The sequence below is a fragment of the Macaca thibetana genome, chromosome 11, assembly GCF_024542745.1.
Source record: "Macaca thibetana thibetana isolate TM-01 chromosome 11, ASM2454274v1, whole genome shotgun sequence".
NCBI lineage: Eukaryota > Metazoa > Chordata > Mammalia > Primates > Cercopithecidae > Macaca > Macaca thibetana.
In genome coordinates, this window is record NC_065588.1 from 8,003,048 (window position 1) to 8,029,383 (window position 26,336).

General features: G+C 46.3%; 1 protein-coding gene across 5 annotated transcripts in view; it reads right to left on the minus strand.

Annotated features, from left to right (window-relative positions):
- Positions 1-6,888: 6,888 nt before the first annotated feature.
- Positions 6,889-26,336, minus strand: part of LOC126931374 (solute carrier family 2, facilitated glucose transporter member 3-like) — a 60,376-nt gene continuing 40,928 nt past the window's right edge. For all 5 annotated transcript variants that reach the window (XM_050749544.1, XM_050749546.1, XM_050749543.1 and 2 more), the window contains 7 exons: positions 24,854-25,094; positions 23,478-23,640; positions 22,035-22,222; positions 15,790-15,894; positions 13,741-13,842; positions 12,107-12,310; positions 6,889-8,920 (listed from right to left, as the gene is read on the minus strand). In XM_050749544.1, the coding sequence (XP_050605501.1) occupies positions 8,702-8,920; positions 12,107-12,310; positions 13,741-13,842; positions 15,790-15,894; positions 22,035-22,222; positions 23,478-23,640; positions 24,854-25,094 (1,222 nt within the window). In that variant the 3' untranslated portion in view covers positions 6,889-8,701. The remainder of the gene's footprint in view (positions 8,921-12,106; positions 12,311-13,740; positions 13,843-15,789; positions 15,895-22,034; positions 22,223-23,477; positions 23,641-24,853; positions 25,095-26,336) is intronic.

Here is a 26,336-nt window from a genome sequence, read left to right on the forward strand (position 1 = left end):
GGCCTACATACCTGGCTAAATTTTAAATTTTTTGTAGAGACTGGGTCTCCCTATATTGCCTAGGCTGGTCTTGAACTCCTGGCTCAAGTGATCCCTCTGCCTCAGCCTCCCAAAGTGCTGGGATTACAGGCATGAGCCACTGCACTCGGCCCTCTCTGTGTTCTTCACCACCTCCTCTTCCCTTCCAAGGCCACCACTAACTCTGTCTTCTTTCTCTCTGTAGAATGGCCTATTTTGGAAATTTCATATAAATTGAGTAATATAATATGTGGTCTTTTATGACTGCCTTCTTTCACTTTTTCTTTTTCTTTTTTTGTTTGTTTGTTTGTTTGTTTGTTTGAGACAGAGTCTTGGTCTGTCGCCCAGGCTGGAGTGCAATGGCACAATCTCCGCTCACTGCAACCTCTGCCTCCCAGGTTCAAGAGATTCTCCCTCCTCAGCTTCCCAAAGTCCTGGGATGACAGGCTTGAGCCACAGCACCTGACCAATTTCCTTATTTTAAAAAATGTCAAATTTGCATGTAATCCCCTGAAACGTATCCTAAAAAAATCAGCATTCAACCCTATCAAACACAGTGAGACTCCGTCTCAAAAAAAAAAAAAAAAAAAAAAAAAGTAACACAGCCTAGAGTAATCCAGAAAGGGCAGCTAAATTCACTTACCTGCATTTGAAGGTAGGTCAAGGTCACTGGGTTCCAGGTATATCCTGGGTCATAGCAAATAATATTAGTGATTATGAGCAAAACCAAGTAAGAATGACAGGGTTAGGCCAGGCATGGTGGCTCACACCTGTAATCTCGGCACTTTGGGAGGCCGAGGCAGGCGGATCACGAGGTCAGGAGTTGGAGACCAGCCTGACAACATAAGGAAACCCCATCTCTACTAAAAATACAAAACTCAGCCAGGCATGGTGGCAGGCACCTGTAGTCCCAGCTACTCAGGAGGCTGAGGCAGGAGAATCGCTTGAACCCCGGAGGCGGAGGTTGTAGTGAGCCGAGATAGCGCCACTGCACTCCAGCCTGGGCGACAAGAGCAAGACTCCATCTCAAAAAAAAAAAAAAAAAAAAAAAAAAAAAAAGGGCCCGGCACGGTGGCTCACACCTGTAATCCCAGCACTTTGGGAGGCCGAGGCGGGTGGATTGTATGAGGTCAAGAGTTCGAGAACAGCCTGGCCAACATAGTGAAACTCTGTCTCTACTGAAAATATAAAATTAGCCAGGCGTGGTGGCAGAAAGAGACTCCGTCTCAAAATAAAAAAAAAGAAATACAAAAATTAGCCAGGCATGGTGGCAGGAGCCTGTAATCCCAGCTACTTGGGAGAATGAGGCAGGAGAATCGCTTGAACCCGGGAGATGGAGGTTGCAGTGAACTGAGATCCTGCCATTGCACTCCAGCCTGGGCGACAGAGCGAGACTCCGTCCAAAAAAAAAAAAAAAAAAAAAAAAAGCCAAAAACGAAAACAGAGTCCCGCAGCTGCCCACGCCTGCGCAGTGAAGGGGACTCGCGGGGAAGACAGCGCGGCCCAGACCCAGCCTTTTGCAGGGTCTCCAGTTTTGCAGCCCTACCCCCAACCCCCCCAGTCCGAGCCTCCTGAGGCGCTGGGGCGGTGGGAAGTGGGTGATCGCGGCCGCAGCGCCAAGTCTGGAGCTGGCGGGCTCGGTGCTCGCTGGGCGCAGGGCGGCGAACTGGAGGAAGAAGGTGGACGTTGCTGAGAACCGCAGTTTCAGCCACGCCAGTGCAGCGAAGGCCCGCGATCAGAAAGACAGATTTGTTACTAGATGATTCATCGGTGCCATTCTTTGGGTATCTGTAGCTCATGATGAGAGAGGACGGCATGATGAAGGCCGACGGCGCAGAGCCTCACCTGCAGCTTGGCTCTTGCATCTTGCAGCTCTGAAGCCCCAGGCCCAGAGACGCTCCCTCCACCTTTTCCTTGTCTCACTTGCCCAACCCTGGGCAGGCGACCCCCTGGCCCAACCTCAACCAACTGGGACCACTTGGAACCTTGGCCAAATTTCTGCAACAAACACTTGATTCCAAAAAGAAGGAAGGGGGGCTTCAGGGTTGGGGACAAGTTTTACCTTGAATTTTCTCTAAAAGCCCAGGTGGCTTTGGGAGGTGTGGAAGGGGGAAATCCCCTCAACCAAATCTCACTATTATCTACGCAGCCATCTGACACTTATTGTGCTAGTTATCAATTTACTGTCTGTCAGCTCCGAATTCATCCCTCAATACCTGCTTTTAAATGGATGGAATTCCTTTAAGCATTTCCTTTTTAGAGTACTAAGAACAATGCTTTCTCAGTAGATGGTGCTGGAAGGATACTCCAGGATGAAGGGGGATTCTCTTGCTGGTTCCAGTGGCTGCACCATAGGTCAGCAGTACAGATGAGAGGAAATTTGGTGGTGACCTGCCCCAGCCATGCCCTGGCCTGGTGGTCACTTTCCACAGGGATGCCACACTCCAGGCCTCCTACCCCTCTGGTGCGACTCCCTCTGCACATCTGCATGTCTGGTCACCAGCTGTGTGTTCCCTGCTTGCCCAGGGCCCGAACACCAGCACTGACCCAGGCAAACCACCACACTTCTCTGCTCTCCCGTGGACTGCAACTCTACATTCTCCAGTAGGGCGTGCACCTCAGTTTTGAGGAGATGGCAGTGGCCTTCCTTCCAAGTATGTCCTTTCTTGGATAATCTCCCTCAGCTCTAGGAAACTGCATTTTATCTTACATCTTACAGTTACTTTTATTGTAGTTTGGTACTCTTTATATTAACCTTTCCCTGTAAAAACAAAACAACAACAACAAAAAAAGTGTGATTTTTGTCTTCTGATAGGACCCAGACTGATACACGTAATAAACATCAATTAGGGCTCACACCTGTAATCCCAGCACTTCCGGAGGCTGAGATAGGTGGATCACCTGAGGTCAGGAGTTTGAGACCAGTCTGGCCAATATGGTGAAACCTCCTCTATACTAAAAATACAAAAATTACCCGGGCATGGTGACCTGCACCTGTAGTCTCAGCTACTCCAGAGACTAAGGCAGGAGAATTTCTTGAATCCGGGAGGCAGAGGTTGCAGTGAGCTGAGATCGCCCCACTGCACTCCATCCTGGGCGACACAATGAGCTCTGTCTCAAAAAAACCCAAAAACCAAAAACACAACAACAAAAACCACACAAAAAAGTCAATTAAATGTTAGATAGTGTTCTAGGCATGAATAAGACAACAAAGTATGCTTCTTATGACACTTATATTCTACAGAAGTTGTTAACTAAGACCTAATTCATATGATAGATTCAGTCATGAAAAACGGAGGCAGAATATTCCAAGCACCAGGGGACAAGTGCAAAAATAACCTAAGTGATAATGAATATGATGTATATGATGACTGGAAAGACAAATGGGGCTTGACTTCAGTATGCAAGGAGGACAATAAGAGGTGAAATTGAAAAGGCAAACCTTTTAGGTAGGGTAACTGTAACAGGGAAGTTTTGAAAATGAATCAAGGCAGGCTGGGTGCGGTGGTTCACCCCTGTAATCCCAGCATTTTGGGAGGCCAAGGCGGGAGGATCACCTGAGGTCAGGAGTTGGAGACCAGCCTGGCCAACATGGCGAAACCCCGTCTCTATTAAAAATACAAAAATTAGCTGGGCGTGGTGGCATGCGCCTGTAATCCCAGTTACTCAGGAGGCTAAGGCAAGAGAGTCACTTGAACTCAGGAGGCAGAGGTTGCACTGAGCTGAGATCATGCCATTGCACTCCAGCCTAGTGAACAAGAGGGAAACTCTGTTTCAGAAAGAAAAAAAAAAAAAGAAAACGAAAATGAATCGAGGAAATTTAAACTGGGACCTAAGGTCACTAGATTTGCTAGTCATGGTGAAGGAGTCTGGATCTTATTTTAAGTGGTAAGGTGTAATTGGAAGGCTTTAAGCAGCAGAGTGACATGATTCAATTCTAAAAGATCACTCTGGGCTGGGCATGGTGGCTCACACCTGAAATCCCAGCAATTTGGGAGGCTGAGGTGGGCGGATCACTTGAGGTAAGGAGTTCCAGACCAGCCTGGCCAACATGGCGAAACCCTGTCTCTACTAAAAACACACAAATTAGATGGACGTGGCCGGGCATGGTGGCTCACACTTGTAATCCCAGCACTTTGGGAGGCTGAGGCGGGTGGATCACCTGAGGTTAGGAGTTCGCGACCAGCCTGACTAACATGGAGAAACCCCGTCTCTATTAAAAATACAAAAAAATTAGCCAGACCTGGTGGTGCATGCCTGTAATCCCAGCTACTCAGGAGGCTGAGGCAGAAGAATCACTTGAACCCAGGAGGCAGAGGTTGCAGTGAGCCGAGATCGCACCATTGCACTCTAGCCTGGGCAACAAGAGCGAAACTCTGTCTCAAAAAAAAAAAAAAAAAAAAAAAAAAAAAAAAATTAGGCGCGTGTGTTGGTGTGTGCCTGTAATCCCAGCTACTTGGGAGGCTGAGGCAGGAGATCACTGGAACCCGGGAGGTGGAGGTTGCAGTGAGCCGAGATCATGCCACTGCACTCCAGCCTAGGCGACACAGCGAGACATCATCTCAAAAAAAAAAAAAAAAAAAATTGGTGATACAGAGAATAAATCATAAGAAAGCAAAGGTGGAAAAGAGGGAGCTATGACAATTGTGGAGAGGTGGGGTGCAGTGGCTCACGCCTGTAATCCCAGCACTTTGGGATGCCAAGGTGGGAGGATCATTTGAGCTCAGGTGGTTGGAGACCAGCCTGTGCAGCATAGCAAGACCTCATCTCTACCAAAAATTAAATTAGCTGGTGATGGGTATGGTGGCACTCCCCTACAGTCCTAGCTACTGGGGAAGCTGAGGTAGAAGGACCCCTTGAGCCCAGGGGGTCAAGGTTGCCAGTGAGCTGTGATTATGCCACTGCACTCCAGCCTTGGTGATAGAATGAGACCTTGCCTCAAAACAAATTAATAATTGTGTACTCACCAGACACTTTTGGGACAGTCAGGGTATTTCATCTTTTCATTCTTTCTAATATGCACAATTTCACGGTGTAAGGAACATTTTGGGAATACGAAGGGCTTTATGGAGCACATGACTGGGGTAAATAGAAATAGAAAAGGTGGCTCCTCAAATATTTTCACTATGTGGAATGTCAGAACTTATAAATGAAGGCATGGAGGTGTGAATGAATGTGGTAATGGGGAAGATGTTTTATATAAATAGGAGCTAAGAAATAAATGGTAAGTCAAACTGAAGAGGTAGCAGGGATCTTGTCTTAGAGGGGTTACATGATCCACTAGGGGGGTTAAGTTTTCTTCTGTAGTTAACTGGAAGCTATGGAAGGATTATTTATTTATTTATTTATTTTTGAGACGGAGTCTCGCTCTGTCGCCCAGGCTGGAGTGCAGTGGCCCGATCTCGGCTCACTGCAAGCTCCGCCTCCCGGGTTCAAGCCACTCTCCTGCCTCAGCCTCCCTAGTAGCTGGGACTACAGGCGCCTGCCGCCACGCCTGGGTAACTGTTTTTGTATTTTTAGTAGAGACGGGGTTTCACTGTGTTAGCCAGGATGGTCTCAATCTCCTGACCTCGTGATCCGCCCGCCTCGGCCTCCCAAAGTGCTGGGATTACAGGCGTGAGCCACCGTGCCAGGCCAAAGGATTTTAAGTAGGATAGTGATATACAGTCCGCCTTCTGTATCTGCAGATGCAAAGAACTACAGATGGAAAATATTTGGAAAGAAAGACAATACAACAATAAAAAACAATACAGTTTAACAATTATTTACATTGTATTAGATATTAAAAGTAATCTAGAGATGATTTAAAGTGCATGAGATGATGTGCATAGATTATTTGCATTTAAATCATCACAATAATAATTACATGCTTTTCTCTTTTTTTTTTTTTGAGATCGAGTCTTGCTCTGTCGCCAGGTTGGAGTGCCACCACGCCCAGCTAAGTTTTGTAATTTTAGTAGAGACGGGGTTTCACCATGTTGGCCAAGATGTTCTGGATCTTTTGACCTCGTGATCCGCCTGCCTTGGCCTCACAAAGTGCTGGGATTACAGGCATAAGCCACCGCGCCCAGACTATGTGCATTTTATGTAAGGGACTTGAGTATCCCTGAATTTTGATATGTAAGAAGGCGTCTAGGAACCAGTCCCCTGGGGACAGCAGGAACTATTGTATGTCACAAGGATGCCCTGACAGCAGTGTGGGATGAATTGTAGAGAGCAAAGACTGGAGGAGGAAGGAAGCGGAAAGGAACACAAGAGAAAAACAGAAAAAACAAAACAAAACTAGTTCTCACTGGGGAAAGAAAGCAACGTAATTCATCAAGTATGAAAAGCAAGGCACAAAGGCTTTTTCACTTAATCTGCATAGTAAACACATATTGCTATTCTCTTTTTTTTTTTTTTTTTTTTTTTTTTGAGACAAAGTCTCACTTTCATCCCCCAGGCTGGAGTCTAATGGCACAATCTCGGCTCACTGCAACCTCCACCTCCTGGGTTCAAGCAATTCTCTTGCCTCAGCCTCCCGAGTACCTGGGAATTACAGGCGCCTGCCACCACGTCTGGCTAATTTTTTTGTATTTTTAGTAGAGACAGGGTTTCACCATATTGGCCAGGCTGGTCCCAAACTCCTAACCTCAGGTGATCCACCTGCCTCGGCCTCCCAAAGTGCTGGGATTACAGGCGTGAGCCACCGGGCCCAGCCAAATATTGCTATTCTCTTATATGTATGAGACTCTAAGAACAGAGTCTCATATGAGTATGAGGGTCTCATACAAGTCTCAAGGTCACAACAGGTACTGAGTAGTCAACTCAGGATTTAAAGCAGATTTTGTTGTCATAGGAACGGCAAATAATAATAATGTGTCCGTGATGTCATGTACACTCAGAATTTTTATTTTAAAACAAAGAATCAAACTAACATTAATAATGGAAAATCCATCTGGAAATATTCACAGTCTTCTCAGTGAGGAATAGGAAAACAACTTCCCTGCCTTACTGCCAACCTGTTTGAAGAGCCAGAAGTTGACGTGAAGTTGGAAGGTCACCTTTCCAGCTAAACCCCACTCCATAGCTAGGTGCATTTTTATTCAAAAGCTCCATGAGCAGAGGCAACAGTGAGAACTGAGAACCAAAATACTGTCATTGGCAAGGGTTTGGCTAAAGGTTCTGAGATGTGTAAACACCAAGAAGGGAAAGGGAGATTGAGCAACATATGAAAATGGGGCTGTAGGAACAAACACAGAGAAAATAAGTCACCAATAACGTACTTGCACCCAGAGCAAAGTGACAGTGCACATACATTCATCCTCTCAAGTGTGGCTACACTGCACATTGACTCATGCTATCTCAAACGTGGTTTATTGGAAAGATTCAAGTCCCCTAAGGGCACTCGGCATCGGACCACAGTGACATGGTAACAGACATATGCAAGCGTGCCGTGACCCTAAAGCCACAACACACTGTAGATAATAATCGCTCAGAAAAAAATCCTCTCCCAGAGCTAAAGTTACAAATTCCAAGTTTGCTGTAAACATTCTTTGGGGAATTCCTTTAAAGGTATGAGTTAAAATAAAACAGAAAATCAACACCTAAAATCTCCTAAAGAACAAAGTAGAGAAATAATGAATCTCTGCCAAGAACCAATTATTTTAGGTTTCTCATTTGGATGGCTCTCCCACAAGATAGGTGGCAGGATTACTTCAAAAGTCATGAGACTACTACAAGAAGAAGGAGTTATTTCGTCCAGTGAGGGGAACAGGCTTTCTAGAAATCACTTTCCCTTCCCTCAACTCTGTCCAAAATTAGAACCCATCAACTGCCATTAACTACAATGCCCATATTAGTTAATAATCCTAGATTTCAAGTACTACTACATGTAAACTATTACCTTAAATTTCCAAAGGAAATCAGTAGCTTTATTAAATAGGCATACAACTTTTCTGAGAAATTAAAGAGTTTCCATCTGAAAGACAGAAACTGGTAGCGGTAACATGCAGACCTCAGGCACCACATCATTTACCCTCCAATAATGAACTACATTTCTCCCTAAATTCTACTTATTGCACCTGAACCTCTCCAGCATCAAATCTTCTACTCTATAACCTCTCTTTAAACACCTCCCTCTAATCTTAATTTCCTTCTGTTTTTATTATTTGGCAAAATTACACTTAAAAAATAAATATTTATGTAATTAAACCAGAGGATGAAATAAATAAGACTCAAGTTAATTTGCCGTGTAGAGCTGTGTGGAAGGGAGGAAGGTGCTCTTACATAAACCCCCTCTGCCTTCCACACTCATATGTGCATCTGCTTCCTGGTTAGTCTGAGCTTGGGGGAACTGCACCTTACTTTTCTTCTCCTGTATCCCCTAATGCGGCAATATTAGAACCCAAGGGAGGAAAAGCTGGCAAAGTTGTCATATGCCAAGTGGCCAATCCCTCCTGAAATGAAGGTAGGTTCACTCGGTCTCTCCTAAGCAGAAGAGAATGTCCAGGAAATAAAATCTTTAGAAAGCCATTGAAAATCCAACAAACCCCAGCCTTGGGGTGCTCATGGAGTGCGTGGGACGAGAAAGGAATCAAGTGGCAGCATTCAGAAGCAATCCTGGGTTCATCCATGAGGTCTCTCCTTGTTCAGGGAGAGATGGCTTTTCCCATGCTGGGAGGGAGGTGGAAGGGGGCATGACTTAGACATTGGTGGTGGTCTCCTTAGGAGGCTGGATGCTGTTCATCTCCATGACGGCGTCCTTCCCAGATCTATTTGCACCTTGCGCCTGCCCTTCAAAGGCCCGTGTGATATCCTCAAAAGTCCTGCCACGGGTCTCAGGGACTTTGAAGAAGGTAAAGATCAAGAAGGTAATGAGGAAGCCGGTGAAGATAATGAAAACGTAGGCTCCTAAATAGTGCTAGTGAGAGGACAGAAGAAAGGAAGGTTTCTATAAAAATCTGGTCATTGACAAACTCAATTTCCTTCACGTTCATATTTCTAATATGCTTCAAGCTATAACCCTTCCATATTTAATAAAAACAGAGGCTGGGCACAGTGGCTTACGCCTGTAGTGAGCTGCACCCGGCCTTGAGTATTATTTTTAAAATCTGTGTTTCTGAGCTGGGTGTAGTGGCTCATGCCTGTAATCGCAGCACTTTTAGAGGCCGAGGCGGGTGGATCACTTGAGGCCAGGAGTTTGAGACCAGCCTGGCCAACGTGACAAAACCCTGTCTCTACTAAAAAGACAAAAAAAAAAAAAAAAAAAAAAAAAAAATTGCTGGGAGTAGTGGCATGCACCTATAATCTCAGTTACTCAGAAGGCTGAGGCAAGAGAACCACTTGATCCCAGGAGGCGGAGGTTGCAGCGAGTCGAGAGTGAGCCACTGCATTCCACCGTGGGCAGCAGAGCAAGACTCCATCTCACATAATAACAAAATGAATAAAGTTCCCAGTTTTGCCATCCCATTTCAATTTTTCCTGCTGTCATTTTTTTTCCTATGTGTTATTGAAAATCTGGTTTACAGCCCTTGATGTCCAATCTTTCATGGCATCAGTAATTACAGTAGTCCCCAGTTACCCACAGGTTTTTTTTTTTTTGAGATGGAGTTTTGCTCTTGTTGCCCAGGCTGGCATGCAATGTCATGAGTTCCATTCACCGCATCCTCCGCCTCCTGGGTTCAAGTGATTCTCCTGCCTCAGCCTCCCGAATATCTGGGATTACAGGCATGTGCCACCACGCCTGGCTAATTTTGTATTTTTAGTAGAGACGGGGTTTCTCCATGTTGGTCAGGCTGGTCTCACACTCCCGACCTCAGGTGATCCTCTCGACTTGGTCTCCCAAAATGCTGGGATTACAGGTGTGAGCCACTGTGCCTGGCCACCTTTTTTTTTTTTTTTTTTTTGAGATGGAGTTTCACTCTTGTTGCCAGGTTGGAGTGCAATGGTGCCATCTCGGCTCACTGCAACCTCTGCCTCCCGTGTTCAAGCAATTATCCTGCCTCAGCCTCTCAAGTACCTGAGATTACAGGCGCCTCCTGCCATCACACCCAGCTAATTTTTTTAATTGTTAATAGAGACAGGGTTTCACGATATTGGCCAGGCCGGTCTCGAACTTCTGACCTCGTGATCCGCCCACCTCAGCCTCCCAAAGTGCTGGAATTACAGGCGTGAGCCACCTCACCCATCCTCTTTTTTCTTCTTCACAATTTTATGGACAAAAAATACATTCTTAGGCTGGGCACAGTGGTGCATGCCTGTAATCCCAGAGCTTTGGGAGGCTGAGGTGGGAGGATCACTTGAACCCAGGAGGTTGAGACCAGCCTGGGCAACATAGCAGGCCCCCGTCTCTATTCGTAAATTTTTTTGTTTTGTTTTGTTTTTGAGATGGAGTCTAGCTCTGTCACCCAGACTGGAGTGTCATGGCAAGATCTTGGCTCACCACAAACTTCACCTCCTGGGTTCAAGTGATTCTCCTGCCTCAGCCTCCCGAGTAGCTAGGACTACAGGTTTGTGCCACCACACCTGGCTAATTTTTGTATTTTTAGTAGAGATGGGGTTTCACCATGATGGTCAGGCTAATCTCGAACTCTTTTTTTTTTTTTTGGAGACAGAGTCTGGCTCTATAGCCCAGGCTGGAGTGCAGTGGCGCGATCTCGACCTCGGCTCACTGCAAGCTCCGCCTCCTGGGTTCACGCCATTCTCCTGCCTCAGCCTCCTGAGTAGCTGGGACTACAGGCGCCCGCCACTGCGCCTGGCTAATTTTTTGTATTTTTAGTAGAGACGGGGTTTCACCATGGTCTCGATCTCCCCACCTCGTGATCTGCCCGCCTCGGCCTCCCAAAGTGCTGGGATTACAAGCGTGAGCCACCGCGCCCGGCCAATCTCGAACTCTTGACCCCAAGTGATCCTCCCGCCTCTGCCTCCCAAAGTCCTGGGATTACCTGCTTGAGCTACTGCGCCCGGGTGCAATTTAAAGCTTATGGATTGAGGCCGGGTGCGGTGGCTCAAGCCTGTAATCCCAGCACTTTGGGAGGCCGAGAGGGGCGGATCACAAGGTCAGGAGATCGAGACCATCCTGGCTAACATGGTGAAACCCTGTCTCTACTAAAAATACAAAAAACTAGCCGGGCGAGGTGGCGGGCGCCTGTAGTCCCAGCTACTCGGGAGGCTGAGGCAGGAGAATGGTGTAAACCCGGGGGGCGGAGCTTGCATTGAGCTGAGATCCGGCCACTGCACTCCAGCCTGGGCGACAGAGCGAGACTCCGTCTCAAAAAAAAAAAAAAAAAAAAAAAAAAAAAACTTATGGATTGTTTATTTGTGGAATTTTCCATTTAATACTTTTACACTCAGGTAACTGAAACTGCAGATGAGGAAGGACTATTGTATTATTATTATCATTATATAGTTTTTGAGACGGAGTTTCACTCTTGTTGCCGAGGCTGGAGTGCAATGGCCCGATCTCGGCTCACCGCAACCTCCGCCTCCTGGGCTCAAGCGATTCTCCTGCCTCAGCCTCCCGAGTAGCTGGGATTATAGGCATGCACCACCACGCCCGGCTAATTTTGTATTTTTAGTAGAGACGGGGTTTCTCCATGTTGGTCAGGGTGGTTTCTATCTCCCGATCTCAGGCGATCCGCCTGCCTCAGCCGCCCAAAGTGCTGGGATTACAGGAGTGAGCCACCTCCCCCAGCCTGACTACTGTATTAATGTGTATCTTCAATATGTCAGCCTAAGTAGGCTGGTTTTAAGACAAGGTGAGTGGGACAGGCGCGGTGGCTCACACCTGTAATCCCAGCACTTTGGGAGGCCAAGGAGAGCAGATCACCAGGTCAAGAGCTGGTGACCATCCTGGCCAACATGGGGAAACCCCCTCTCTACTAAGCATACAAAAATTAGCTGGGGGTGGTGGCGCACGCCTGTAGTCCCAGCTACTCAGGAGGCTTGGGCAGGAGAATTGCTTGATCCCGGGAGGTGGAGTTTGCAGCGAGCTGAGATTGGGCAACTGCACACCAGGGCGAGACTCAGTTTCAAAAAAATATAGATAGATAGATAGATAGATAGATAGATAGATAGATAGATACATAGATAAGTTGAGTTTACTTACAGCAGCAGAGGGGAAGAGCAATCCGACTAGGAAGTTGGAGGTCCAGTTGGAGCAGCCGGCCACTGCCATCGCAGCTGGGCGGGGGCCCTGGCTGAAGAGTTCGGCCACAATAAACCAGGGAATGGGGCCTGGTCCAATTTCAAAAAAGGCCACAAAGACCAAGATAGCCCCAATACAGACAAAGCTCATCCCATTATAGGTATCCTGTAAGAGGAAGGAACAGAGAAAATTAAATTTAAAGACAGTGTAACCCAGAATCTAGGTTCCCAGAGGCAACGAATGGCAAGCTCCTCTAGTCTCTGACGTACAATACAATGAGTGGCTGTGGAATCAATAGGCTTGGATTTATTTCTGTTTTTATTTTTTGAGACAGGGTCTTACTCTGTTGCCCAGGCTAGAGTGCAGTGGTGCTATAACAGCTCATTGCATCATTGATCTCCTGGGCTTAAGCAATCCTTCCACCTCAGCCTCTCAAATAGCTGGGACTTCAGGCATGTGCCACCACACGTGGCTAATTAAAACACAATTTTTTGTTTTTCTTTTGGCTGGGCACTGTGGCTCACGCCTATAGTCCCAGCACTTTGGGAGGGTGAAGTGAGGGATTATTTGAGGTCAGGAGTTGGAGACCAGCCTGGCCAACATGGTGAAACCCTGTCTCTACTAAAAAACACAAAAATTAGCTGGGTGTGGTGGCGCGTGCCTGTAATCCCAGCTACCAGGGAGACTGAGGCAGGAGAATCAATTAAGCCTGGGAGGCAGAGATTGCAGCAAGCTGAGATGGCGACATTGCACTCCAGCCTGGGTGACAGAGCAAGACCCTGTCTCAAGAAACAAACAAACAAAAAATGTACTTTTTTTTTTTAGAGACAGTTTCTTGTCATGTTGCCTAGGCTGGTCTTGAACTTCTGGGCTCAAGCAATCCTCTCACCTTGGCCTCCCAAAGTGTTAAGATGACAGGAATGAAGCACTGCGCCCAGCCCGGCTTGAATTTTTGAATCCCATCTATGTGATCTCATATATATCACTTTGTACTGAGACCCTGTCATCATCTATAAAGTGTGATTACCTTGATATTATTTTAAGAATTAAATTAGGCCAGGCATGGTGGCTCATGCCTGTAATCCCAGCAATTTGGGAGACCGAGGCAGGTGGATCATCTGAGGTCGGGAGCTCGAGACCAGTCTGACCAACATGGAGAAACCCCGTCTCTACTAAAAATACAAAATTAGCTGGGCGTGGTGGCGCATGCCAGTAATCCTAGCTACTGGGGAGGCTGACACAGGAGAATCACTTGAACCCAGGAGGCAGAGGTTGCGGTGAGCCGAGATTGCACCACTGCACTCCAGCCTGGTCAACAAGAGCAAAACTCTGTCTCAAACAAACAAACAAAGAATTAAATTAGATAATTTATTTTATAGACTCTAACAATGTTCTATAAATGTAAGGATTCTAACAGTTTATCTCTAGTTCTCTGAAGACCCACGTTTCTTAAAAACTCTGGGCGTCCTGCTTCTCTCCTCTGACTTTGTTGACAAACTGCAACCTTAACAACCCACCCCTTGTGTCACAGAAGTCAACTGTAACCTCTCCTCCTTTCCCCCTCCCTCGCTTTTCTTCACTCAAAGAGCACTCACCTTTAATAACAAAGAAACAGTCATGAGCAGGGAACAAACAGCCATCCCTCCAAGGCCTATCATATGCAGAGTCCTTCTTCCTGCCCTTTCCACCAGAAATAGCTAGAAGAAGAATATGACATGAAACTTCAGTTTTCCTTTCCATGAAAACAGTGTCTGAGCTACTTGGAATCTGCCTTACCAACAGCAGGACACTTGTTATGGATACACCTCCTGTGATTTATGATTTTATATACATACATATTGTGTTCCATTCACAGGTCCTGGCTCAAAATCCCCCTAGCCGTTGGTAGAGTCTTTTGTCATAATGTTGGGATGCCGCAGGCCTCAGAAAATAGAATTCTTCTCTGACTTTCTCCTGCCCTCCCACTTGGCAGGACGCTAATCTGACTGCGGGTCATAAAACCCTCATTTCAGAGTGGGTCCTGCCCCACCCGAAACGCTACAGAGAGGCCAAAATAATCCAAACAGACAGGCCTGGCTGGGTTCAGATCATTCCCTTTTTGTCCAATCACGTTTCAGAACAGTTGTCCATGCTTCAATCATAGAGAACCAATTAAGTCTGCAGAAAAGGCCCAAAGGCAGGGTGTGGGGAACTTGCAGATATCTGAACCCGTGGAAGCTGACAGGAAGGTCAGCAACAAATCATCTACGCGCTAGGAGTGCACCCCAACTCCACAGAGACAGAGGCTCCCACGCTCGGGGTCCCTCCAGACCTCGTCCTGTGAATCTCTTCATCTGGTTGTTTATTTCTGTGCTTTAAAATATCCTTTAAATCAAACCAGGAAACATTTTTCCTGAGTTTTGTGAGCCACTGTAGCCAATTAATCCAACCCAAAGAGGGCGTGGTGGGAATCCCGATCTATAGCTGATGGGTCAGAAGCACAGGTAAACAACTTGGAGCTTGTGATGGGCATCAGGAGTGGGGGGCAGTCTTGGGAACTGTGCCACCAACCTGTGAGATCCGATGCTATCTCCAGGTAGTGTCAGAATTAAATCACAGGACACCTAGATGGTGTCCACTGCAGAACTGATTGCTTACGTGATGGGGACAAATCCTTAAATATTTTGGGGGTCACAGAAATCTTCTGTTATTATTGTTGTTTCAGTGTAAAAACAGGAAAAACAGTTTGAAAGTTTTTCCAAAAACCTCTCCTCCAATTCCAAGTTCAAAGCATACTGTATAGTCCCTTCTATACTTCCTCTTTTCCCATCCATCCCATATTTGCTTGAAGAGTGAAGACTACATTCAGCATTGAATGTATCTCTTTTTTCCAAAGGAAAATTAAACAATAGTCTGGGCGTGGTGGCTCACACCTGTAATCCCAGCACTTTGGGAGGCCAAGGCAGGCGGATCACCAGAGGTCAGGAGTTCAAGACCAGCCTGGCCAACATAGCAAAACCCCGTCTCTACTAAAAATACAAAAATGAGTTAGGCGTGTTGGCGCATGCCTGTAGTCCGAGCTACTCGGGGAGGCTGAGGCAGGAGAATCACTTGAACCCAGGAGGTGGAGGTTGCAGTGAGCTGAGATCGTGCCACTGTACTCTAGCCTGGGCAACAGAGCAAGACTCTGTCTCAAAAAATTAAAAAAAATTGGCCGGGCGCGGTGGCTCAAGCCTGTAATCCCAGTACTTTGGGAGGCCGAGACAGGTGGATCACTAGGTCAGAAGATCGAGACCATCCTGGCTAACACGGTGAAACCCCGTCTCTACTAAAAAATACAAAAAACTAGCCGGGCGAGGTGGCGGGCGCCTGTAGTCCCAGTCAGGAGGCTGAGGCAGGAGAATGGCCCGACCCGGAGGCGGAGCTTGCAGTGAGCTGAGATCCTCACTGCACTCCAGCCTGGGCGACAGAGCGAGACTACGTCTCCCAAAAAAAAAAAAAAAAAAATAAAAAAAATAAAATAAAATAAAAAATTAAAAAAAATAAAAATAAATAAACAACAAAAAAGGTGTAACTAAATAATGGTGGAACTGTGCAATCCATCTTTGAACATCTGTAGCAAGGATTCTTTTCTCCCCCCAAAATTATCAAACCATCCAACTTACAGAAACTACAGTGAAGACAGTATTAACCACACCCGCGCCAATGGTGGCATAGATGGGCTCTTCAACACCTGCATCCTTGAAGATTCCTGTTGAGTAATAGAACACCTAGTAGAAAAGAAAACATGCAACTTTGATACAAACTTCATACCAGTTACACAGAACCCTCAAAAAATACTTAAGGCTGAGCATGGTTGCGCGGGCCTATAATCCCAGCACTTTGGGAGGCCGAGGCAAGCAGATCGCCTGAGGTCAGGAGTTCAAGATCAGCCTGGCCAATATGGTGGAACCCCGTCTCTACTAAAAATACAAATATTAGCCAGGCATGATGGGGCACACCTGTAGTCCCAGCTTCTCGGGAGGCCAGACAGAACGAGACTCTGTCTCCATAAAATAAAATTTAAAAAATACTTAAAGGTCCCAGGAGGTAAGAAGTCCTTACGGTTTTTGTTCAATCCTAATAACCCTTCTGCAAATGAATTATCTTCTAAATCTTATCTCTTTTCTCTCTTTTTTTTTTTTTTTTTGACAGATTCTCAATCTGTCACCCAGGCTGGAGTGCAGTGGCACGATTTTGGCTCACTGCAACCTCCATCGCCCGGGTTCAAGCGATTCTCCTGCCTCAGCCTCCCGAGTAGCTGGGATTACAGGCTCCTGCCACCACACCTGGCTAATTTTTGTATTTCTTTTTTTTATTTTGAGACGGAGTCTCTTTCTGTTGCCCAGGCTGGAATGCAGCAGCGTGATCTTGGCCACTGCAACCTCCACCTACAGGGTTCAAGCGATTCTCCTGCCTCAGCCTCTCAAGTAGCTGGGACTACAGGCATGTGCCACCAGGCCCGGCTAATTTTTTGTAGAGACAAGGTTTCACCGTGTTAGCCAGGATGGTCTCGATCTCCTGATCGCGTGATCCGCCCACCTCAGCCTCCCAAAGTGCTGGGATTACAGGTGTGAACCACCGTGCCCAGCCAATTTTTGTGTTTTTTTTAGCAGAGACAGGCTTTCGCCATGTTGGTCGGGTTGGTCTTGAGCTCCTGACCTCGTGATCCGCCCACCTCTGCCTCCCAAAGCGCTAGGATTACACGTGTGAGCCACTGCACCTCACTCTCCTTTCTCTTTTTAAATGTTCTCAATGTTAGCTACTAATTTCCATTGTTCCTTCTAACTATGCTTATTCCCACTGTTCCGTTTACTCTTGCTTATGTCCACTTCACCAACTTATATGAAGGTGTAATTCCTACTAACTGATTTCTTTTTTATAAGTTGAGACAGCAACTCTGTTTCCCACACTGTTCTCAAATTCTTGGTCCCAAGTGATCTTCCTGCCTCTCAGACTCCCAAGTTGCTGGGATTATAGGCATGTGCCATCACGCCCAGCTAAATGCTTGTTTAATTGACTCTTCCCCAAACCCTCAAAACATTGATAGGCACATTGATGTCTCAATTTGATAGTGAACTAATTGAATAACCTTATCCTGCTCATTGAATAAGCAGAGTTTGGGCTGTATTTCCTAGGCCTAGGCCCTTTTGAAGTGTTTTATGAAATAATACCAGCTACTATTGTAATTTAATATATATTAAATAAATTACTATGTTTGTTATTTACTAGGCACTGTGCTAAAATGTAAGTTTGCTGGCCGAGCACAGTGTTTCATTCCTGTAATCCCAGCATTTTGGGAGGCCAAGGCAGGCGGATAACCTGAGGTGTTCGAGACCAGCCTAGCCAACATGATGAAATCCTGTCTCTAATAAAAATTTAAAAATTAGCTGGGTGTGGTGGTGGGTACCTGTAATCCCAGCTGCTTGGGAGGCTGACGTAGGAGAATCGCTTGAGCCTGGGTGGTGGAGGTTGCAGTGAACTGAGATTGTGCCACTGCACTCCAGCCTGGGCAATAGAGCGAGACTCTGTATCAAAAAAAAAAGAAAAAAAAAGAAAAAAAAATAAGGTTGCTACAACTACCATAGCTGTGAGAAATTGGCCATGTGCGGTGGCTCACGCCTCTAATCTCAGCACTTTGGGAGGCCAAGGCGGGTAGATCACCTTAAGTTGGGAGTTCAAGAGCACCCTGACAACATGGAGAAACCCCATCTCTACTAAAAATACAACATTAGCAGGGCATGGTTGTGCAAGCCTGTAATCCCAGCTACTCGGGAGGCTGAGGCAGGAGAATCAATTAAACCCAGGAGGTGGAGGTTGCGGTGAGCCGAGATCGCACCAGTGTACCCCAGCCTGGGCAATAAGAGTGAAACTCTGTCTCAAAAAAAAAAAAAAAAAAAAAAGAAAAGAAAGAAATATTAAAATATTGGACTCAGACCACAAGTTAACAAGGGAACATTATCTAGGTTACCTAGGTTCGCTTCAGTTTGTTTCACCCAGAGTATTTGCCTCCATAGCAATATTTATTAGTCTTTTTGATGAATGTGGACCTCTACATTGGGATTTACCTTCTCAAGAAATAACTCTCTAAATCCCTAAGATGTAAGATACAAACTATGTATATTTATATTTTCTAAAACAAGATTATAATTGGCCAGGTGCAGTTGCTCACAACTGTAATCCCAGCACATTGAGAGGCAGAGGCAAGCGGATCATCTGATGTCAGGAGTTCAAGGCCAGCCTGACCAACAAGGTGAAACTCCATCTCTACTAAAAATACAAAAATTAGCCGGGTGTGGTGGCAAGTGCCTGTAGTCCCAGCCACTCAGGAGGCTGAGAGAGGAGAATTGCTTGAACCCGGGAGGCAGAGGTTGCAGTGAGCCGAGATCGAGCTACTGAACTCCAGCCTGGGCAACGGAGCAAGACTCTGTCTCAAAACAAAACAAAACAAAATCCCAACATATTTTATGATGACATCAAGCTTGTGGGGAAAGATATTAGGTTGGTGCAAAAGTCATTACTTGAGCAGTTTAAATAAGCTATAAATAGTTATGACAATTCTCTTTATCATAATGTCTACACATCAAAAACCTAATGTACATGTACACATCTCAATAAAACTTCTTGGGCCAGGCAAGGTGTCTCACGTCTGTAATCCCAGCACTCTGGGAGGCATAGGCGGGCGGATCACTTGAGGTCAGGAGTTAGAGACCTGACTAACCTGGAAAAACCCCGTCTCTACTAAAAACACAAAATTAGCCAGGTGAGGTGGCGCATGCCTGTAATCCCAGCTACTCAAAAGGCTGAGGCAGGAGAATCACTTGAACCCGGGAGGCGGAGGTTGCAGTGAGCCGAGATCGCGCCACTACACTCCAGCCTGGGTGACAGAGTGAGACTCCGTCTCAAAACAACAACAATAACAAAAAAAAAAAAAACCATCGTTTGCACAAAAGTAGGCTGGAAAAGTGATTTTCAAGCCTGCTATGCATCAGATGGATTGACTGATTGATTTTTAGGTGGTGCATACCACCACGCCCGGCTAATTTTTATATTTTTAGTAGAGATGGGCTTTTGCCATGTTGGCCAGGCTGGTCTCTAACTCCTGACCTCAGGTGATCTGCCCACCTCGGCCACCCAAATGCTGGGATTACAGGCATGAGCCACCGCCCCCAGCCCAGATTTATTTTTTTACAGACAATTTCCAGCCCTCTTATACACAGACTTTCCATTCAGCCGACTCAGGAATCCCATCCCCCATAATTCTGGTGCAGCCAGCTTTAGGTGATGATTATATGTGGAGCAAAATCTGCTCATTGACTAAATTGGGAGCCACCTTAGTCCAACAATAATTAATGTACAGGCCGGGCGTGGTGGCTCATGCCTGTAATCCCAGCACTTTGGAGGCTGAGGTGGGTGGATCACTTGAGGCCAGGAGTTCAAGACCAGACTGGCCAACATGGTGAAACCCCATCTCTACTAAAAACACAAAATTAGCTGTGAGTTGTGTCGGCTGCCTGTAATTCCAGCTACTTGAGAGGTTGAGGCAGGAGAATCACTTGAACCCGGGAGGCAGAGGTTGCTATGAGCTGAGATTGCGCTACTGCTCTCTAGCCTGGGTGACAGAGCAAGACTACCTCTCAAAAAAAAAGAAAGAGCCAGGTGTGGTGGCTCACACCTGTAATCCCAGCACTTTGGGAGGCCAAGGCAGGCAGATCACAAAGTCAGGAGATAGAGACCATCTTGGCTAACACGGTAAAACACTGCCTCTACTAAAAATACAAAAAATTAGCCGGGCGTGGTAGCACGTGCCTGTAGTCCCAGCTAATGGGGAGGCTGAGGCAGGAGAATCACTTGAACCAGGGAGGCAGAGGTTGCAGTGAGCTGAGATTGCACCACTGCACTCCAGCCTGGGTGACAGAGCGAGAAAGAAAAGAAAAGAAAAAAAGAAAAGAAAAGAAAAAAAAAAAAAAAAGAAAAGAAAAGAGAAAAGAAAGAGAAAGAAAGGAAGGAGGGAGGGAGGGAGGAAAAGAAAGAGCAAGCAAGCAAGCACACACCATACTCTGAAGTGGGAGGAGTCTGTCTCTCAGAGTGCTCATGGATCATCTGTAATTTCCCACAGGTGATTTTTTTTCTAATCCTGTTTTGCAGGGCCAGGACTGTCTTGAGGCAGGTAGGGAGTTGCCTCAGGCACAATCTTTTTTTTTCTTTTTTTTTTCTTTCTTTCTTTTTTTTGTAATAGGCACAGAATTAATGCAAGGTACATTCTTTAAAGAGGTGCTCATTCTCAGGGCTACACTTGCACGTAGCTGCCTCACCTGCCGAGTCCCAGCTCTGCTGCTCTGGAAGGTCTCGGGAGCACATTTTTCTCCAGTAACACGTGTGGCCTACATTATCATTTCCAAATGAGGAATTTGAGACTGGGATTCATCAAAATCACCAATCACCTAGGAGGCTTTTTCTAACTACTGTGTATTTCCTTCCAAGTTTTTTTTGTTTTGTTTTGTTTTTAAGACAGGGTCATGCTATATTGCCCAGGCTTGACTCCTGGACATAAGTGATATTCCCACCTCAACCTCTGAGTAGCAGCCACCACATCTGGCTCCTTGTACGTTCTGATAAAACAGCCTCTAACCCCTCACAAGAAGCACTGCCACTTCAAATACAAATATCCTGGTGTGCTAGGAAGGAGAAAAGGCCAAGAACCAACTTGGATCAGGTGGATCAGGAGTTGGAGACCAGCCTGGCCAAGATGGTGAAACCCCATCTCTACTAATTTTGAGCATTTTGATGCTCACAATAGTAAGTTTTGCAAAATGCTTTGTTACAAAATTATTTAATCTCATTGATCAAAGACTAATGGAAAACCCTCAGGGGATGAAGCACAAGGGTGCTCTTCATATCCATATTTTATCCACGATCCACTAGAAGGCATAGGAATACTCTCTTCCCGCAACCCACATTCAATAGCAGGAAGCTGATATTTGCATGGAATACAAGGGCTACCTGCCAAATGCTAGCTCTTTAAACAATCATTGCCTATTCTAGTTGTAAACACATACAGACTGGTAAAGTCAGCTCAGTCTGAAGTTGCCAGTGTCCTTCCAGGCTCTTTTTTCTTTTCTTTTCTTTTCTTTCTTTTTTTCTTTCTTTCTTTCTTTCTCTCTTTCTTTCTTGTTTTCCTTCCTTCCTTCCCTCTCTTTCTTTCCTTTCTTCTCTCTCTTTTTTCTTTCTCCCTTCCTTTCCTTCCTTTCTTTCTTCCTTCCTTCTTTCCTTCCTTCCTTCCTTCCTGCCTGCCTTTCTTTCTTCTTTCTTTCTTTCTTTCTTTCTTTCTTTCTTTCTTTCTTTCTTTCTTTCTTTCTTTCTTTTTTCTTTCTTTTTCTTTCTTTCTTTCTTTCTTTCTTTCTTTCTTTCTTTCTTTCTTTCTTTCTTTTTCTTTCTTTCTTTCTTTCTGTCTTTTCTTTCTGTCTTTCTTTTCTTTCTGTCTGTCTTTCTTTTCTTCTTTCTAGAAGGAGTTCTGCTCTGGTTGCTCTGGCTGGAGTGCAGTGGCTCAATCTCCACTCACTGCAACCTCCACCTCCCAGGTCCAAGCGATTGTCCGGCCTCAGCCTCCCGAGTAGAGCACTACCTCGCCCAGCTAATTTTTGTCTTTTTTTTTTTTTTTTTTTTTTTAGATGAAGACTCCCAGTCTGTCACCCAGGCTAGAGTGCAGTGGTGCAATCTCAGCTCACTGCAATCTTCACCTCCCGGGTTCAAGTGATTCTCCTGCCTCAGCCTCCTGAGTAGCTGGGACTACAGAGGCACATCGCCACCATGCCCGGCATTTTAAGTGAAATTTTGTAAGACACCTTTGACCCTAAAGTATCATACTCACAGCATTGATCCCAGACAGCTGCTGAGAGAGCTGGAGCACAATGGAAATGATGATGGGCTGTCGGTAGCTGGACACTCTAAAGAGCTCCAGCACGGTGACTTGCTTTTCTTGTGACATCCTTACACTCTCATCTTTCATCTCCTGGATGTCTTGAAATACATCCTGGGTGCCCCACAACCACTGGAGGACTGGTGAAAAGAAGAAAGAGGAAAGGATAAAGACAATGTGCTGCCCCAAATTCATTCTTCCTGTAAGGCAGCCAGGAAAGGGCCGCATGAGATGAGGTGATCGATAGCATGCATTCCTGAACCTGCCTTCTCACCTCATTCTTTAGGGGCTGAAAATTTTACTCAAGAGTAATCAGAGCCCAGCGCGGTGGCTCATGCCTGTAATCCCAGCACTTTGGGAGGCCAAGGCGTGTGGATCACCTGAGGTCAGGAGTTCGAGACCAGCCTGGCCAACATGGTGAAACCCCATCTCTAATAAAAATACAAATTAGATGGGCCAGGCATGGTGGCTCACACCTGTAATCCCATCACTTTGGGAGGCCGAGGCAGGCGAATCACAAGGTGAGGAGTTCGAGACCAGCCTGGTCAACATGGTGAAACCCCATCTCTAATAAAAATTAGATGGCGTGGTGGCACACACAAAAAAATTAGCTGGCGTGGTGGCACACGCACCTGTAGTCCCAGTTACTTGGGAGGCTAAGGCAGGAGAATCACTTGAAACTGGGAGGCAGAGGTTGCAGTCAGCCGAGATTGCACCACCGCACTGCAGCCTGGGCAACAGAGCAAGACTGCGTCTCAAAAAAAAAAAAAAAAGTTGCCCAGGCGCGGTGGGTCATGCCTGTAATGCCACCACTTTGGGAGGCCAACGCGGGTGGATCACGAGGTCAGGAGACTGAGACCATCCTGGCTAACACGGTGAAACTCCATCTCTACTAAAAATACAAAAAATTAGCCAAGCATGGTGGTGGGTGCCTGTAATCCCCGCTACTCAGGAGGCTGAGGCAGGAGAATGGTGTGAACTTGGGAGGCAGAGCTTGCAGTGAGCCGAGAGCATGCCACTGCACTCCAGCCTGGGCGACAGAGGGAGACTCTGTCTCCAAAAAAAAAAAAAAAAAAGCACAAAATTAGCTGGGCGTGGTGGTGGTGGCACACGCCTATAATCCCACCTACTCCGGAGGCTGAGACAGGAGAATTGCTTAGAACCCAGGAGGCGAAGGTTGCAGTGAGCCGAGATCACACTACTGCACTCCAGGCTGGGCAACAGAGCAAGATTCTGTCTCAAAAAAAGAAAAAACAAGGAAGAGTAATCAGAACCGTCTTCACTTGGATTCTGATGGTCAGGGAAAGGGTACGACAGAAAATAGGTCCAGTACCCTCATCCTTAAAACAAACCACAACCATATACTTCGTATACTAAAGAGTGAAAGATACTCACTCCGCTTAGCATTCTCCTCTTCTTTTCTGTTAATGAGCAAAAATCTGGGACTTTCAGGGCAACATGGAAGGGTTGCACTTTGTAGGATAGCAGGAAGGATGGTGAAGCCCAATAGCACGGGCCATAGCTCTTCAGACCCAAGGATGAATTCCAGACCAAAGATCTAGAAACCACACAAAGATAATGCTATAAACCCCATACTTCATAGGCCACAAGTTCATTAAAAAACAAGTTGGCTGGGTGCAGTAGCTGACACCTGTAATTCCAGGAAGGCTGAGTCAGGTGGATCAGGAGTTCAAGACCAGCCTGGCCAAGATGGTGAAACCCCGTCTCTACTAAAAATACAAAAATTAGCCAGGCGTGATGGTGGGCACCTGTAATCCTAGCTACTCAGGAGGCTGAGGCAGAGAATTACTTGAACCCAGGAGGTGGAGGTTGCAGTGAGCCGAGATCATGCCACTGCCCTCCAGACTGGGCGACAGAGTGAGACTCCGTCTCCAAAACAAAACAAAACAAAAGTTCAGAAAATCATACATTATTTTACCATTGGAAAAAATAAAAAAATTGCCAGGCACAGTGGCTCACGCCCGTAACCCAGCATTTTGGGAGGCCGAGGTGGGTGGATCACCTGAGGTCAGGAGTTTGAGAACAGCTGGGCCAACATGGTGAAATTCTGTCTCTACTAAAAATACAAAAATTAGCTGGACGTGGTGGTACGCACCTGTAATCCCAGCCACTCGGGAAGCTGAAGCATGAGAATAACTAACCCAGGAGGCAGAGGTTGAGCCGAGATGGTGCCACTGCACTCTAGCCTGGGGGACAGAGTGACACTCCGTCTCAAAAAAAAATAAATAAAAAATAAAAAAGGAAAAAAGAGGCCGGGCGCGGTGGCTCAAGCCTGTAATCCCAGCACTTTGGGAGGCCGAGACGGGCGGATCACGAGGTCAGGAGATCGAGACCATCCTGGCTAACACGGTGAAACCCCGTCTCTACTAAAAAATACAAAAAACTAGCCGGGCGAGGTGGCGGGCGCCTGTAGTCCCAGCTACTCGGGAGGCTGAGGCAGGAGAATGGCGTAAACCCGGGAGGCGGAGCTTGCAGTGAGCCGAGATCGCGCCACTGCACTCCAGCCTGGGTGACAGAGCCAGACTCCATCTCAAAAAAAAAAAAAAAAAGGAAAAAAGAAATTGTGTTTCTTTTCCTTTCTCTACTCAACCTGCTTCTTGAGCTACTATCTATGAGCTATAGTAACAATATCTAAAACTTCCAATATATAATTGAACATATGCCAGATATTCTTCAGTGCTTTATCTATGTTAACTTTTTTAATGACCCATGAAACTAACACTCATTAAGTGTGAGAAGTTCTAGAGTACCTGGGCCACCAGAATTCCAATTACGATGCCCAGCTGGTTGAGAGTGCCAAAGGCACCCCGCAGGGCAGTAGGCGAGATCTCTCCAATGTACATAGGCACAAAACCTGTGCACAGTCCACAGAAGAGGCCAATAACTAAGCGGCCCAAGATCAGCATTTCAACCGACTCAGCTATTTTACACAGTCCCATAAGGCAGCCACCAGCGACAGCCAACAGGTTGACAATCAGCATTGAATTACGCCTGTAAGGTTAATCAAAGACAAAGTGGAATTAGCAAAGTGAGAGGCTCCTAACCTCTCTTCTGTCCTCATTATTCTGCTCTTCTCCAGGCTCATATCAACTCCTTTCTTGGTCTAACTTTTCTTTTTCACTTTCTTTCTTTTCTTTTCTTTTTTTTTTTTTTTTGAGACAGAGTCTCGCTCTGTTGCCCAGGCTGGAGTGCAGTGGCGTGATCTCGGCTCACTGCAACCTCTGACTCCCGTGTTCAAGCAATTCTCTGCCTCACGCTCCTGAGTAGCTGGGATAACAGGCACCTGCCACCATGCCCAGCTAATTTTTTTTGTGTTTTAATAGAGATGGGGTTTCACCATCTTGGCCAGGCTGGTCTTTAACTCCTGACCTCATGATCCACCCGCCTCGGCCTCCCAAAGTGTTGGGATTGCAGGTGTGAGCCACCACACCCAGACCTTTTTTACTTTCTATTATCAGAACATTTCTAGTTGGGAGTTAGGCATGATGGTGCCCACCGGTAGTCCCAGCTACTCAGGGAGCTGAGGTGGGAGGATTGCTTGAGACTGGGAGGTCGAGGCTATAGTGAGCTATGATCGGGCCACTTCACTCCAGCCTGGGTGACAGAGCAAGACCCTACTTCTTGGGCAGAGGGAGGGCACAGGGGGAAGAACATTAGCAAGTAAATTAGGTTGCCTTATCAGTTTTTAAACGTGAGTTCCACTCAATTTCTAGAATATCTAATTGGCAAATTAAAACAGTTCCTTCGTCAGTCATAACTGAAAATATATTCTACCTTCTAAAATAGGTTACTACGCTAGTATAAAATAAGAAGATTCCGTTTTCAGCCAGGTGCGGCGGCTCATGCCTGTAAGCTTAGCACTGTGGGAGGCTGAGGTGGGCGGATCACCTGGGGTCAGGAGTTCGAGACTAGCCTGGCCAACATGGTGAAACCCCATCTCTACTAAAAATACAAAAATTAGCCGAGTGTGGTGGTGGGTGCCCGTAATTCCAGCTACTCAGGAGGCTGAGGCAGGAGAATTACTTGAACCAGGGAGGCAGAGGTTGCAGTGAGCCAAGATTGCACCATTGCACTCCAGCCTGGGTGACAAGAACGAGACTCCGTCTCAAAAAAAAAAAGAAGATTCAGTTTTCTTTTTTTGGCCATTATCTACATTTGCCAGAGACTAAAGATAATTCCTACCAATCCTGTGTAAGATAACAACAACATTTATATGAGACCCCATTTTTTTTT